Source organism: Ischnura elegans, chromosome 11 (genome assembly GCF_921293095.1).
Source record: "Ischnura elegans chromosome 11, ioIscEleg1.1, whole genome shotgun sequence".
NCBI classification, from domain to species: domain Eukaryota; kingdom Metazoa; phylum Arthropoda; class Insecta; order Odonata; family Coenagrionidae; genus Ischnura; species Ischnura elegans.
In genome coordinates this window covers 27,644,645-27,662,244 of record NC_060256.1, presented here as the reverse complement: position 1 = coordinate 27,662,244, position 17,600 = coordinate 27,644,645, and the positions used below count along the sequence as shown (strand labels likewise).

The following is a 17,600-nucleotide window of genomic DNA, read 5'->3' as shown; positions in this document are numbered from 1 at the left end:
CATGTCTAACGATTTGTCAAATAATGTTTTTAGCGAAAATGGGGAATAAAAACAGAATTTGAATCGGTCTCTCGGGAAGCACTTAGAAAATTTGTAAACGCCGTTTTACAGTGTACACGGAATTGCGCAATCTGACGTACGTGCGAAGGCGCAATCAAAATTGCGTCGTGTAAAGCGGTGAATTGCTAGAACACATGCGAGAATGCGTGGATGCGAGACGACAAAACAGCCCCTGTTCTAATTCCGTTCATGAATTCGCGCAATTCCACGCCATTTTAGAAATTAATGCAGCTCTAACCTGCGCAATACCGTGCCCCGTGTAAAACAGCCTTAAGACTCTTTGCCTACATATGGTAGTTACACCCACTTCTTGATATTTGAGGTCGGCTTAAGGTCTGTGATTTCTTTGATGGCCTTCTTAATGCGTAAATTCCGTAATATCCTCTCAATCAGATACCCATCGTAACCGTTAACCAAGGCAATGTGATGGATGAGATTCATCTCTTTAACAAAGTACTCCCGTGAGAGAGAAATATTAACAAGTCTATTAATCATTGAGTGGAGTGCTGCCATTTTGTGACTGAAAGCATAGCACGAATCAGACGGAATGACCGTGTATGTAAATGTCGGCTTTCTAAAAATATCAAGCATGTGTTTTTCCCCGGATAAAGATAGTTGTAAGTCTAAACAAACTTAACCTGCCGTCTATAGCTTTCTCCACAGTGAAATTAATATTTTTATGACTTCAATTAAAAGTTTTAAAAAATTATTGGCTTGCCGATGACTTCCGGTCCAGCAATATGAAATATATCGAAACCAGTAAAATACGTGTTTTACTAGTCAGTCATTGGAGTTAAAAAGTTTCCATCCGAAATTGTCCATAAAAACTTGCAAGCAATGGGAGCAATGGGGAAAGAGGAGACTCTATCGATAGGAATTCGTCTTGTTGATAAAATACATTGTTAAAAAGAAAGTAATTTTGTTTCACACATACATCTAAAAGTATGGTCAATTCTTTTATGGCAACTGGGTTTGCTTGAGAATCATTAAGGACATTTATGGCCATTTCTAAGGCTTCCTTCACGGGTATGGAACTGAAAAGGTTTTTTACGTCAAAGGAAATTAGTTTGGCGTTCCTAAAAAACAGGTATCTTGATACTTAAGTTTAAGTTTTTCGGCAAGTGCTATAGAGTTTTTTTATGCTGAATTTAAGGGTAAGCTGGCGGTAGGGGTGATTAATTCTATGCCAAAGTTTATGTGCTGGTGATCCAGCACCGGAAACCACTGCTCGTATGGGGAAGTTAGTATTATGGATTTTTGTGAGCCCATAAAATCTTTGAGGGAGGGGATTCATTTGTAACAAGTGATGTTTATAACAGTGAGTGAGTACGCCAGGGAACGCGTTGATGGCTTCTTTCACTTCCTTTTGGAACACTTTGGACGTGGACTAGTGCCTCTCCTTCATCCGTGAGAATTCGTTCTCGATTTCTACGCAGTGACCCCATTAAAGTGTTCCCAGTGTGAGCTCTGATTGAATCTATTACCGTAGCTTCTCAGAATCATGTCAGCTGGATATAATTTTAAGCATGTCTCGTAAGTTTTTTCACTGTAAAATTTCACATAAGCGTCAAAATATAGCATTATTTTGACTTTCACCGTCTTATTCAATGACCGGGAAACTCAATATCAATCATGTTCTCGGTTAATGCTGCAAGTGAGATTCTTTTTAAGTCTTTATCTCGTAGCGGTCTGGCATATAGATAAAACTGAGTGGCAATCATCACTTGGTGACGATAAGAAATACATTGAAACCAGCTGTGAGATCACTTCTATCACAATTCATTTGTTCTTGACCTCTTGTTTTGTATAAATATGAAAATGCTTGGGTTTAGATCTCTTTAAAAAAACATATTTTTCGCCTTTTAGGAAATAAGTATATTTTACATTCTCAAGGCAAATTATATAAAAATATGAATGGTGCAATGCATTCAAAAGCTGAAAATCACGCAAGGCAATTGAAATTAAAATACAGATAGATTTGTTCGTGGCTGTGAAAATATAAGATGTATACAATGAATTTTGGAGTCCTCATTCTTTGATGAATTTGATTCGAGCTAATATTCAAAACTTACCTTATCTTGTGCTCTACGGTAGCGATTTTCTCCAACGTTGTGACTTAAAGAGAACAGCGTAAATGAGAAACTAATTGTTCGCATCACCCATTAGTATTTTATTCATTACCATTCATGGATCAGGAAATTATTGAGACATAATATTTGGCTTAGTTGTTTATTTCTCATTATTTCTGGTTTCTTATCATTCTTTATGTGGTCACATGAGGGCATAATATGCGTACATACATAGTTACATACAATAATTCAATGAGAAACTGACAAATGCTTTGCGGGATATTTCCACAAATTGACATGATTGGAGTCACTCTTTTCACCGTATGGATGGTATATTTCAGCTATTATTTTCTTAGTACAGGTAGAAAATTCAATGAGAAACTGACAAATGCTTTGCGGGATATTTCCACAAATTGACATGATTGGAGTCACTCTTTTCACCGTATGGATGGTATATTTCAGCTATTATTTTCTTAGTACAGGTAGAAAATTATCACCAAAACTTTTTATCACAATTCCTTGCACTCTCTCTCTCCGTTAATTTCCAAAAAAAAAAACAAAATTCATAAATTGATGGTTTGTGCTCTTTGAAATCCCTAAGGCTCTTGCCACTACCGCAAATTATCGGAAAATTTATTTGATTATTTTAACCTTGGGTTATCCCTCACTGCCCGTCACACCACATGAAAAAAAAGATAAAACTCAGATTTGAATCTGAATGGAATTATACACTCGGTCTCGTGGCGTGTATAGCCAACTCAAACAAAAAAATCATACAAAAACAAAGAAAACAAGGCACAAAAAATCAAACAAATAAATACTCAGCGAGCTCGCATCTCCTGCTCGTTATTATGAATCGGAATGCAGTGACACACATGGGGTTGTAGAGATTAGGAAGGGATTTTTTTTAATCTAAGGGCATAACATCAGGGTGAAGGTAATAGGCGACGGATTTTCCCAGCAATGGCTCCAGATGAGATCATTTCAAAATGAAAGCTTTTTAGGAAAAGTATGAATGGTATTCTCAGGAAACTCGGAATTTTGGCACTACCCTGCGGCGTTGCCAAATTTACCCGTGGGGATTGGTCGTGAACACAGTGAAAATATCCCTGATGAGGCTAGAGTTTTATCACATCGGTATGAGAATTCAACGAATGTTATGACAGTAATGAAAATAAAATGTTTAAAGCATTCTTTTGAAATTCTATTCGCTTCACGATCAGTTTATTATCATAACCCCATGCATCGAAACTCCTCGCCATTGGAAGCAAAGTAAGAAAAAATGTTACATGACTCATATTTTCTTCTCCTCTGACGCGTATTGACTCCAAGCAAATATTGCACGACACCAGTAGATGGATGCTTCGGTGAACGTCGTTTTGAGAGCTTTAGCAAAAAAATCCCAGTTTTCAATTGCATGATACATATAGTCACATCTTCTTCATCAAATAATACTGATTGAACGCGCTCTTATCAAGGGACGCGCAGCATACAATAATTAAAAAATCTTTGGTTCCCTCTCATTAAAATCTCTTTCTTTTTTAATCGAGCTTTTTTTTGAGCCGGTTTAAACATATTTTTGTTTTATTTTTTTCGGTAACTTGGTTCCTTTTTATAGGTGGGTGTTGTTTTCTGGTTGCTAAAGAGATAAGAAGGTGGAGGGGGGTATAGCATAGTGGTTTTTACGGAGAGGGGGTGAGGGTGGATGGAATAGCAATGTGTTTTTCGAAATTGTCATTCCCCATTCAGACGCACATGGCAGCATTGGCTTTGAGATCGCATTCTTGCGTCACCAAGGAGCAGCCTTTGCAGCGGTTACAGAGGCAGAAAGTTCCGTCTCCACAGATTCCAAGGATGTTGAATTTTCCGCCGCATCTCTGTCCTGGACCCTGGAAGCATAAAATAAAGGAAATAAGTCACGAATTTCTGGTTAAAATACTATATGGAACAAGGCCGGATAGAGATTTTTTTGACACAAGGGCCTCACAGGTCAACGGTCTCCTTATATTCGACATTAAAAACAGCATACAACATTTGCTATGCGAAATATTCTCTTTATTTTATTATGAAAGTTATGATATTAACATGAAATTAAATGATTGAGGCTCCGTAATATACCAAACAAAACGAATGTAATGATAACCGTAATTAAAATCTTTTCTACTTTATAATCGTCTGAGGGTACGTGCCCCCGCTCCCCCCCCCCCCCCCCGGCCTATGATATTAAATATTGCAAAATTATTATTTCAACGATTCATAATCAATAATTTCGTTGCACGTCATTTTGAGAGCTTAGGTAGACAAAATTACAATTTTCAAATGCAATCCTCATCAATCAATAATGATTAATGATGAATAATGTCTCGAGCGTCGCAGACCTATGCTCTAAGGCGTTATTCATCATAAAATAAGTAAGGTCAAGAAAAAATAAATCGATTAATCTTATAATGATTAAAGAATCATTGATGATAGAAATGGCTATTTTATTGTGATAGATAGAAAGCTTAATTAACATAATGCTTATCACTTTCACTCATCATTGCTTTCCAAAACACAATTCGAATTTAAATGGTTTATACTCTTTGGATACCTAAGGCACATCCTCGCGGTCATGTCATTAAAACTGTTTTTGCATCATGCATTATACCTAATATAAAAATTAGTGGAGTAGTTGCGACTCCCTAGGAATAATTATGTTTTCCTCTTGCGTTCCACATCGCTGTTCGACAGCAAGGTAAATGCTTCCACGCCCTCAGTGATATGTCCGTCATTTTGCAGTATGATCTCCTCCTTAAATTATGTTGAGGTAAGCTGCTGCCCTTTACCCCAGGTGATGAGAGGCATACTATGTAGTTGGCGGCCTCCTGTTACCAAGTCACGGCACCTTTACAGATTTCTATATCATTTAAATGGCCTGCCAAACCCAAGGATAGAACAATGGCCCACCGACCCCAGATTATCCTCGCATTATGTCCGCTACTACTTATTCGACGAGCAAACTCGCATTTCTCGCATATAACCTCAATATCTGGAGGATACTGGAGTATGGGTCTGTCATCTGGTCTCCCTACCAGCTCAACCACACTCGCCAGCTTCAAGACCTACAAAATAAATTCGTAAAAATGCTAGGTGTTCGACTACGCTGTACCTTCCGTACTACATCAGTCAGCTATTTGGAGAGTCGTTTTTATCTCCCCCCCCTTTCAACTGCGGCGCCAACATGCTGGCGTAATACTACTGTTTAAATTGGTGAACGGCCTCATCGACGGTCCGGTACTCCTGGGTGGTATTGACTTGTCAGTGCCAAGGGGTCTTCGTTCAATGACTATCTTTCGCCGACGGTTCTCTTCTATGTACCACGTCAATCACAGTGGGCTCTCCCGACTTCATAGAACTGGTAGTGCTGCTGTTGCGTACTTGGATTTCTTAAATGAATCTCCAGATTCAATAAAAAAAATGTTTTCAGAGTTTGGACCGTATTTGCTTGGAGATGTTTGATTTTGTAAACATTTTTTAAAATAATTACTTTTTATAAATTTAATTTTTGTCATGTTTTGTTCTAGTGGTTGTTACTTTGTTAATCAGTTGAATTTTGTAAAATGGTGTTATCCGTGGAAATAAATAAATAGGTCGACTATCCATCCACAATCCGGTGGACGTACTTGGTGGCTTCAAGCGTAGCTTGAGATATTACGAGTAATACTAGTACATAAATCAGGTGGCATTGTAATATCGTTCGAGAAAATAATTGAGTAGTGTGATGGATATTCCTTAAATTATAATGAGGTTCGATTGGAGGAGACTTTAAAACCAATCACCAATATGTTAGGCCCATTGATGTTTCAGATGGAGTTCGAATCGCAGAGACTTTTTTCTCTGAATTTAACTATTTTTGCTAGAATAGAGTCAACTCGAGATATGTATTCCCCCGACCTTTTTCCTGCCATCTTCCGTGTCCTCGACTCGGTTTCATGACGAAGGTCTCCGAATCGGGAATGAACTTGATAATTCATCCTTTTTAGGCCAAGGCTCTACTATTGGCCATTTCCCTCTGGTTATAACTCGATCGAAATGCTGTAATATGGCGGATAAATCAATTCATTTCAATCGCCAGATTTTCCAGATATTTTTAATTGGTATTATCTTCACTGATACGTGTGGATAAAAAGTTGTAACCTTGTTTCTGATAATTAATTGGTTTATGTCGCAAAGACTTTGACAGAAATATTTCCTGTTAATATGATGACAGAAGTATCAGTTATCTCCTGGAGGTTATGTAGGTAATGAATTCAAGATACTTAATTTGAGTATTTGAACACATCAGTTGACATTTTTAAGTTAGTTTTTATTTTCTCATGATTTCCTCCTCTTCGCCATTTTTTAAAAGATGAATTTTCTTGTTAATATTGAAGTTTTTAACAATTAAGTCGTTTTCAGAATATTTTAACTGTTATAATTACTCAACGTTAGTTCCTTCAATTTATGGCCAATAAATTTCAATACGCGGAATAATCAATAATAATGATGATGGATCCTCTTATTACTCATAATAGATGCGTCCCAGCCGTTATGGCTGAGGTATTTAAAAAAATATTTTTATGTAGCACTTATCATGAAATTTGTACTTGCCGAATCTTTTGTCGCATTAATCCTTAAAATTTAAAACTACTAAGATTTGCTGATAAATGGCTTAGTTTACTTATCAATAAGTTTATGTCATTCATGAGTTCTCTCGGGCTACACACCAGTTAATTGGGCTTATAAATTCCAAAGTTTCTGTGGCTACGTCTTTCATTGTTTCCTGGACTATTAATGATATTTTTAAAACTCGTAAATTAGTTGCCGTTGTTTACTTTTACATCGTAGAAACGCTGGAAATGCTTGATATCCCTTTGCAAATAAATAATCATGGAATATATCTCTTTGTTCAAGTTATTTACCGAATTCTGAGTACCTACATTATTCTGATGAAATAGCTAACATGTATTATTTTACAAACTTATTCAATTAATTTAATTTATCATCAAATTAATAGGACGTTTTTTTGGACGAGTAATAGGACGAGGATGTTTGTATCACAGTCGACAATCCTGTATCGGAGGGACTCGACCACGAAAAATATGGTTCGATATAAATATAAAACTGGCTTTATTTGCTGGTAGTTATTGTTTTTATTTGAGCTGGTTTATTTAGAGTTGATATCTCTTTGCAAATAATAAAGGACATAATGAAATAATATATCAGGCTAATATCATGCTTATTTGAAGGCAACCTTCCTTCCCCATCCCGCAGAGATATTGGCAACGAGTTGATGCACCGAGCATTCCAAAGGAATCTTTGTAACGGTCCTGTGTCTCTTCTTATCTCGGCCGGTGGCAACGATTTGCAGTGTCGATAGCCGAGATGTGAAAAGTAAACACGAGCTGCGCGTGGCAGCCGTCGGCCAACACTGGAGTATTTGCAGGGCAAAGGGAGTAACGGAGTGTTTCTCCGCTTCAATGGACTGGTCGGTGGACTGGGTTGGTTTTCCATTCTCTTTTCGTGAATGGGTTTACATTCCGTCGTGTTTTCTGAATGAGGATGTCCATTCTAAGTCTGCTGTTTGGTTACTCTTCTTGAATATCATGGGATTTTCTTCTCGTTCTGCCTACTTCCAACTTTGAGATAGACTCCGTTTATGGTTTTGCAATGAAAGTAAAATTTAACGTATCAATCCACTCCCAGATATTATTTCACAAACTCATTTGATTAAATAAATGTATCATCAAAATAATTGGAAGCAGTGTTTATTACAGCCGACAATCCTGTGTCAGAGAGACTCGGTGGTGTATAAAATGGTGCGATATTAATATAAAACTGATTTATTAGTTAGTATTGTAATATTCAAGTAGGTTTATTTATAGTTGATATCCCTTTTTAAATAAATGAACGTGGAATATTGGTATCTCCTTCTTTAAGTTATTAACCAAATTATGAGCATCCATATTATGCTGTTAAAAATGGCTCCTAAATTCCCATCACTATTTACGTGTTAATGTGCTCTATGGCTATGAGATGTATGTTACAATATGAAAAATGGCGGGAATCTTGACCTCCTCTTTAAGAGACTAATTTAGAATAAGGTTTCGGAAGGAATGTATTGGAGAACCCTTTATCTATGTAGGTATTAGATAGTACGTTAAACCGTGACACCATGCCTTTCAGAGCAGGCTGAGTCCTTACGCCACGTTTCTCTCTACCTTTCTTTTCGTATGGTTTTCTCAATGCGAAAATAACCTCCCCAAAATGTAGTGTCAAATACCATACATAACTGGAAACTCGTAATTAATACATTTTATTTTAATTTGACGGGAACATTCAATGGTATGCATTCATTATTACACTGAAATCTAATCTCAATGCATTCAGAGTGATACCTTAATGGTTCTGTATCCAGAGGCGCACAGTCCGCTGTTGATACCGCCATAGAACTGGAAGCAGCGAATAAGCATTAGTCTTGTAATTCAACCTTTGTATAACCAAATGACGAACTCCCGTTCATAGATACCTTATGCGATTGTTGGTGAATTTTAGCTTAGGATTTATGGAATAAAATCCAGTATTCTGGTCTTTGGTTCAATTTAGGCGGTTTATTATGCAGTTGGGTATTTATTGCTGCTAGAAAAATATTTTATTTTATTATTTTTATTAATCTACAACGCCCCGTAACATGGCATTGAAGGCCTTTAGAACAAGATAATTAAATAACAGCGGAAAAGCACCCATGCCTTAAATATGGGCAACCTACCCAGGCAAGATTTAAATAAGGGTAACCCACGTCAGCCTGGCTGGCGTCAATATGTTCCATTTGTTGTGTATATTTTGTCAACATTTCTTCAGCGGAGCGACTTTATTTTTAATTCTAGGTCTAGTGGCGGCTATCACAGAATTTAGCTTGGAATTTTTGAATTACCTAAATAAATTGAACGTGATTTAATGCTGTTTATATTTACTGGCCAGCTTCGCTATTTGAGACGGACAACAGCTACCAAACATTCCCACAGAAGACCTATGTGGACATTGTTGCGGAGGAGATGCCGAAGAAGGAATGTTTAATCTGGGTGCAGTGGAAGGAAAGATATTCGTTTGAGTAAGTTATTTAGTTGACTTGAAACATTTCCGGGGCAACAGAGGGACAGATATAGTGTTGTGAGGAGTTAGATGCCGCATGCGAGCTTTAAAAACATTCAAAATCCCCCATCCTCCGCCTCCCGTCTGTCTGTCGGCATTCTGGTCCAGTCGTTCAAAGGTTATTTAGTCATCCCCCGAAAGGAGGCTTCCGGGGGTTGTGGAGGGGTGAAACCAATCCACTTATATAATAACAATGGGAAGATTCTTAGCGAGACGGGCGTGTGGAGGCCGAAATATTAGAAGCTGTTGTTGAATTTTTCTACCTCATAGTGACGAGTGAGATTAAGATTGTATCTATGAATGTAAAATTTATAATGAACAATGAGCGCCTTTTCGTTCAACTGTTATGTGGTCGTTTCCCGAATGGAGAATCTTAGGGATAGTCGGGATTGTTAATTATATCAAAAGATTCCATGCAGAAAAGTTTCTCGGGTTTTCCACCGGTTGATGTCGTCCATGTCTCCCGACGTTTCGATCCGCGACTTGCTGATCATCCTCCGGGGATCTTCCGAAGAAGATTCATTCGGAAGATCCCCTGAGGATGATCAGCAAGTCGCGGATCGAAACTTCGGGAGACATGGACGACATCAACCGGTGGAAAACTCGAGAAAATTTTCTGCAACTGATACGCCGGGAAAACCTAAGATCATACAGAAGATGCCATGTTTGGAAGGCGAGTGCAGGGCTTGAATTTCAGAAAATTTTGTTAAGAACGTAATGAAATATATATTATAAACTTAAAATTCGTTCATATTTCTTCTAACTTAAAATATTACGAAATGCAAGTTTTGTGAGGAATAGCGTTGAAAATTTACGGATTTGATGTTATATCATGATTAGTGAGAGGTGAAAATCGCATATGCGATATTCATGCGATACACGTGAATATATGCGAAAAAGGCGCGATGACAACACTTTTATGATATTTAAACCGCAAATTTGCATTTCCGATGGCAAAACATACATGGTTACATGCTTTTCATCGGCAGGTACTAGAGAGGTCGAGAAAGAACCCTGGTAGCTTCTGCGATGTTAAGCAAATATTTCGTGCCATTTTCCCTAGAGAAAAACTGAGTGTGGTAATGCTGCATTCCACGCAACCTGGACACCACTTAGCATCGTCGATGCAGAAAGGTATTTCAGCTAATACAATCTAGTTGTGACTGACAGACGCAACCAGTTGAAGGAAGAAAGTGTTGAAACTTGTTCAATGTTGATGCTCAACTAGTGTAAATGATATTCAGTCCGCTAATATCATTTTTAATTTTTTACTTTACATGTTATTCCTTAATATATTATTGCTATACCCCATGGTTATTTAAAATATTCCGTATTTTTTCATATAACTACGTTTCATCTCACTTCGTCGTCAACTATTAGTGATACATTATGAAAATAAAGAAAAAATGGATGCTACAAAATGCTCCCCTAAAGTGTAATTGAAAGTGCTATAAAATTAAAATGAAAGTGCTATTTTCACGTATCTCTAATCATGATGGATGTAAATTTCTGTTAACATATCTAATTATGGCTGATTGCCTCGTGAAATTCGAATCGCTCTGCCGTTCAGTGATGGGAGTGCCGACTTTTGTAAACGTATTTAAATGCGCGGTGGGTGAAAGCATGTCTAGAAGACGAGAGGAGAATACTCTGCTGTAATATTCGTGTGAATACCGTTGACTATTAGGATTTATTAGGATGATCATGTTTATCGGCAGCTTATTTGCAGATATCACTTGCATTATAGCAATTCGCCTATGACCTCCCACGAGAGGTCAATAAATTTCTTGGCCCTCTTCGACGGGGTGGGCCGGATAGACTGACGATAAGACGGCAAGCGCTGCCGAGCTATTTCAGGCCATGCCGCCACTGCGATAAGACAGTTTGAGTCATTAAGGAGGGCTTGTATAATTTTAGAATGGGCTGATATTTGCTATAGAGGCGCAAACAAACATCGCGTGAAATACGGCAACCTTGAGAATGCCTTGACGACGATGTGACGGTCGCGTCATAATCTTCCGCAACAGAGGCATCTTTCCATGCCGCGAAAAGTGGCAACCTGTGTGTGATTTTAAAATTTCTCAGCGTTGATGACACAAAAGAAGCTCAAGCGTAAACAGGCAGCGGAAAATATAAGAAACTATTAGAACGGAGGTTTCCGCGGTGATGGTTTGATCCCTGCATTTTCTCGGGTTTTATTCCGCGTTAGTTGGCTTGTGGACAACAGTTTCGCTGACTATCCTGCCAGCGTTTTCAGGTCGAAGGTGGAATTTTCAGGTAGAGGGTAGCGTCTATTCTTAAGAGTTAAAAAAAGGATAATTTTTTTATGAAGTAGTGCACTCAGAGTCCTCTACCCTGTTGCCCGCAAATTAAATGACGCGGATAGAAATCCGAGAGAAATGCAGGCGTCATAGGAAACTAGGATTTCCAAAACGATACATGTCCACCTGGCGTGGATATTGGTTGAGCAGTTCTAAGATTACTAAGGCTGTCGATATGATTTTTTTTACAAATGGATATGAAATTGAGCGATGCATCATGGGGAAAAGAGGAAGTTTAGATATTTTTATTCAAATCCTATTAATCGAGTGCATCAAAATTCACGATTGCATTTTTTAAATACATTTATTGAATTATTAGCGCAATTATAATTGCAGTAGTAACTGTTTCATTTTTTCAGAGAATTTTAGTATTTTTTTTAAAAGTCATAAAACCTCCAAATAGTTTTAGGAGAATAGTGTGTATTTCAAGGATGAATTGCTTCGAAGTATTAATAATTACTATTTCTATGGAAACAGTGGGAACTCATCAAGGTCTTATAAAGAAAAAATAATTAATTTCAATGAATTATTTTCTTACATTAAATCATAATTTATTTTTACCGTGCTTTTTTAAAATATAATAGGTACAATATTTTCTTATTTTCCAATTACCTACAGCAAACAATGCTATTTACTTTCCAGACAAACACCCCAGCATTTGAGAATATGGCTTTTCCGCCCAAAAAATGTCTTCTAGTGTAAACAATTAGCCTTTTAAGTAGAAATTCCATAGAATATATGCTTTATATACCACAAATCTCATTTTTTATCCTTGTTGATTGATAATTTTTTCTCACAGGATTATATTTTATAGTTATTTCATCGCAGCCTTTTCTCGAATTTGCCAAGTCTACATGTCGATCTTAAAATAGTTATTTATTTTATTATTTAGGATAAAAAGGACTTTAATGGTATCTGATCTTGCATGCAATTTTCAGTGTTTTACTGCATGAAGGAAATAATTATTTTCGTTATTCAAGACTTCGACTTAAAATTCGAATTCAAGATAAATTTCGTTTTGAGCTGCAGTTAAACCGGGAAGTTGAAAGGTAGCGTTAAAGTCGTTTTTTGACATTGAAAATGAGTGGAATAGATTAACATTTTTATAAGAAGGATTGTCAATTTTAAAAGATTTTGATATCTAAGATTTCACAAAGATTAAATGAGAAAGCCATCATGCCTCCTGTGGCTTGAGTTGTTATTTAGGATTTTTGACGCTGTTTAGTTTGATTCTGACCCGTGTTAATTGTTAAACAATTCTTGCGTAAAATATGTATTAAATGTTTTATTTAATATTTTATGGTTTCATTTTCCTTTCTCTGAAAGAGTATAAAGTTTTCATTTTTTATTTATCGATACAATGCTCCCTTCATTTTCTTTTACCGTATACAGAGTTTACAGACCGTATTCCCTCGGGTAAACATATTGCCCTATGTGTCTTCCTATTTTCTGTAGCACGAGAGAGAAAAATATCTTTTTCTTAGCATTACATTTTAAATGGGAGACTTTCTCTCGTGTGTTCTTTGATAGGAATTTTATGTTCCGTTTTTAGCAAATTGTCTAATTTTCCGCTCGATTCGGTTGGAATAACTTGAACTCAACGCACTAGTTAACCTCCTAAGGCATGTCGGCAAGGAAAAAACTGGTATGTAAGCAAAGGATTCAACGGAAAATGTAAATTGAAATTAAAATGGTTTTTGGCTTCATAAAGTTTTGGTGTCTCCTGTGAGCAGGAACCCATGAAATTGAAATTTTTCATTGTATTCATTTTAGAAGATGAAACAGAAGAATGAAGTGAATTCCGACAATGTCCTGGAGCACTCAGGAATTATTTAAAGAGGAAGTTAGTAATGTTTCTATCGTTGACCGTATTTTGTCGTGTGAATAGTTTTTTTATTCAAGAAATATGGGATGATTTGTAGCTATCCATATGGTGTAGAACATACCTCACTAGGAACTGATTCGATACTTTTCCATTTATTTATGATACCTTTTTTTGGCACAGTTTATTGTCATACTCTCAGACCAAAGAATGTTCTTTTTCCTTGGTAGAAAAAATAAGGATAACATATGCAGCAACAAAGAGGAGGCTAGGAAAAACTAGGATAACAAAAGATTGAAGAAATGAATGACGAAGTAAGAAAAAAATAGCCAGTTGAATGGAACTGCTGACGAGGGCTTTCTACCAAAGGAAGAATCTTCGTGCAGCTGAGAATACAGAAGTAAGGAAAAATTCGTCAAATGCTACATATGAAGCTTGTGGCAAGCGAAGCTTGGACGTAGAAAGCAGCAGAGAATTCTAGAGTGGAAACACTCGAAATTTGGTGTTACTGAAGAATGATGAAGATGAATGAGTTTTGAAGAAATGAATGAGTTTTGTTGCCTAGGAAGCCAAATTACCATCGATGGACGTAGTAAGAAAAAAATAGCCAGTTGAATGGAAATGCTGACTAGGGCTTTCCAAAGGAAGAATCTACGTGCAGCTGAGAGTACAAGCGTAGAAGTAAGGAAAAATTCGTCAAATGCTACATATGAAGCTTGTGGCAAGCGAGGCTTGGACGTAGAAAGCAGCGGAGAATTCTAGTGTGGAAACATTCGAAATTTGGTGTTACTGAGGAATGATGAAGATGAAACGAACTAACCGAGTAAGCAATGAGGATGTACTAAGGAGAGTGGGAGAAAAGATAAGTCTTCTTAAAACCATAAGCAGAAGACCGACAACTTAGTTGGCCACAATGTGATGGCCAGACGAAAACAATAGACGAAAAACGGGTGGAAGGTGAGAAGAGCAAGGGACGACCATGAATGAATTACATAGGACAGGTTATAAAAGATATTAAATAGAAGAGATACGTCACTATGAAAAGGCTAACTAATTGGAGAGAGGAATGGAGAGCTGCATCAAACTGATCTTCTGATTGTAGACTAACCCCGCGAACCTTCGTAGAGGTAATTTACATGAGGAAAGGTAGTTTTCGTGACTGAAAAAAGCTTTTGCCGTAATATCAGGAGAATCTGTTTTGAATGTTGGTTGAAGTGATGGGGTTATCTATTTGATATTTTGAAATGCGGTCCACCAATGAGATGACAAAAGAATTGGATGTGTTATGCCTTTGAAGTTCGAGTATGTAAGCGGCAATCACAGCGAGGGATTTGCTTATCTCTGAATTGATGGGTTTTAGTGGTTCCTACGTAAAATCTCCACCTCAGAGAGCTAGGTAACGTTTTCCTCCTTTCTCACTCGCAGAAAATCTGCAGTCACTATTGTCTTAGTGAAAAATGATCGAAGAAGATCGATAGGACGAATCAACAAAGAATTTCTTGGATGATGTAACCATAATAGTAAGTTTATGAAAATACAAATTTATCGAACACGTATTTTCTAATGACTACTGTATTTAAAAAGCTTTATGGCATAAAATCTATATTTCTTTTACAAGCATCAAGTGTTGATGAGTCGAAAAAATTATGGTTATATCTGTTTGCAATCAATCAGTTTTCCTGTTTTTTCTGCCGACTGTAGCGTCCAAAACTTTTATGTGAGCAATAAGATTTCATGTAGCGTACTCATGTGCTAAGAGCTTATTGCTGGATTCTGAAGTCCCAATTTGTATTTTATTCATGGCCAGTTTGTTTGTAAGGACAACATTGGATTTGTTTCAAATTCATATTTCTTATACACATTGGAAGAATTTTCGTGAGACCACACATAAGTTTAAGTTTTGCGAAAGAGAATTTCCATGATGGGTAACGTGGAAAGCCCAACTGTTTTCAGAGAGAGGCATACAATAGTAGTGTTGTCTTTAATATTTGCGAAATTGAGACTGTGAATTCTTTTTCATTGAAATCGTGAGACGTGGATATGCACACAAACCCTGACTGGAAAAACCCACCCAGGCAGTATTAGAACCAGTGATCTTCACCCCGCTGCTACTTAGGGCGACTGAGGGAAATAGCAAGTTTCATTATCAAATTCTAGAAAATTTTATAAAAAATCCCTAAACTTGTTTATTATAATCCTTTGTACAACATTAAATATGAAGAAACTCTACAGTACTAAAAGTGTTAAAATAGATGATATTTTCGTTCATATTTTAATTAGTAAATAATATGACCAACAGATCTCCACTATTGCAACCACTGCATTTAATAGTTAAGCTTATCGTACAAGAAAAAAATAGGTTTTACGTGAAATACTGCAAAATAAATTATGCTCATAACAATCCTTTGATTCAAAAAATGAAACTGTACAGAAAATATTGTTCTGAATTAGACAAAATTTATAAAAGCCTTAAAATAATCCTGAAATTACATTGCTCGATTTTATTAGGTGTAATCTATCCTTGAATAAATTCAATGCCTTTTAAATTCGTGGTATTAGAAATATGTTTTTATACAAAACCGTTGATGGTGCCTGCATCGGAATGCACAAGGAAATGCCACACGAATACATGTGCATGTATGTGAGGGTAGCAAAGGCTACTTCTTCGATAAGGTTGACTCAATTGTACACAATGCATAGGACTATGTTCGATGTTCCCGTGCCTTGGCTGTCTCTTATCTCCTATAGACTTCTTTCCCCTCCCACCCTCCAAAGCCTCCACTCTGTCTGCTCAATCGATTCACACGGTAATGCCGCTCCTAGCGTAAATATACATGTATCTATTCATCTGCCTTCGGACTTTTCTACTGCTGTTATCACCATGAATGAATCACTGCCTGAGAGATTCAAAAAAGACTTCGTATTTACGTCTCACGAACAGTTTTTCCATTGTTTGGGCTATTGCTCTTTGCCTCTGGAGTCACCATTTTTTCCATATATCGAGCGCCGATTACAATTTACGTTGAATTTTTATCAATAAGACACGCTCAGTTTTATTTAATAATAAAGTTCAATCATTATTAACTGATAAACGGTTCGAAAATCAAGAAAATTATGTTTTTGTGTTGATTTTGTGATTCAGCAAAACTGCACTGTGTTATGTACTTTGTGTTATGTAGCTAATATCTTAAAAGAGCGACTTTTAAAGAGTCGATTATCCCCAAACAGCAATTATCCTAAGGGGAACCTAATGTTACTTGTTATTTTAAAAAATTGTATTACTCAAGCTCTGTTTATTGTACAAGGAATAAATTTCAATTTCAATTTCAAAAACCAATATACAAAAATATGTATTATCAGGAGAGTAATCAATCAAAAGAGTTAATATGTAAAAGCTCAAAAGCGTAAATGAAATCAATTAAATTAATCCTCGCTCATTTGAATCAACATTAAAATATGAGTACAATCAAGAAAACAGTTACAATAAAACTCAACATGAAAGGAATAAAGTGAAGGATTATATAAAATAGAATTATCCAAAAGGAAAGGCAAATCAGTCAGTCATTTGAACAGCCATCTTTAAAGATAATGAAAGAAGATCATTTTTAAATGATTTGAATGAGCTATTAAATACATCTAATTCAGAAGAGTATTTTTATATAATCTCATTATTCGTAACAAAGGACTGTTTATGTATAATTTCTTTTGCAGTATTCCTCATAAAATAAACCTTCCTTCCCTTTTTCCCTTATCTCACACACCAGAAAACTAAGCCTCTTATCAAAATCTAGATTTACCGTACATTCGGTTCTTTGTTTCATATCGCACACTGAAATTATCTGGTATGATTGTTTTCTGTATTCTGTTTTGTTTGGTTTGAAGTCAAAATTTTCCTTAAATGTTTGATTTTTTGACCATATTTGTTGGAGATAATTTCTCTCCAAAATATTTGGCTACTGTTTTATTAATTCATTTCTTCTCTTTCTGACAAACGGACGTACATATTCGAACCAAGTGGTTATTTGAAGCTTTGAGTGCTATAAAACTTAACCACAAATTGACACATCTTACCCAAGAATCCTATCCTGGTAATTTCAACATTCATGTATGTATGTAATTGTTTGTAAATTTTATATTTGACTTTATCCTTGCAGATGT

General features: G+C 36.4%; 1 protein-coding gene across 1 annotated transcript in view; it reads right to left on the bottom strand.

Annotated features, from left to right (window-relative positions):
* Positions 1-2,275: 2,275 nt before the first annotated feature.
* Positions 2,276-17,600, bottom strand: part of LOC124167596 — a 41,008-nt gene continuing 25,683 nt past the window's right edge. The window contains exon 4 of the mRNA XM_046545576.1: positions 2,276-4,018. Coding sequence (XP_046401532.1) covers positions 3,875-4,018 — 144 coding nt within the window. The 3' untranslated portion in view covers positions 2,276-3,874. The remainder of the gene's footprint in view (positions 4,019-17,600) is intronic.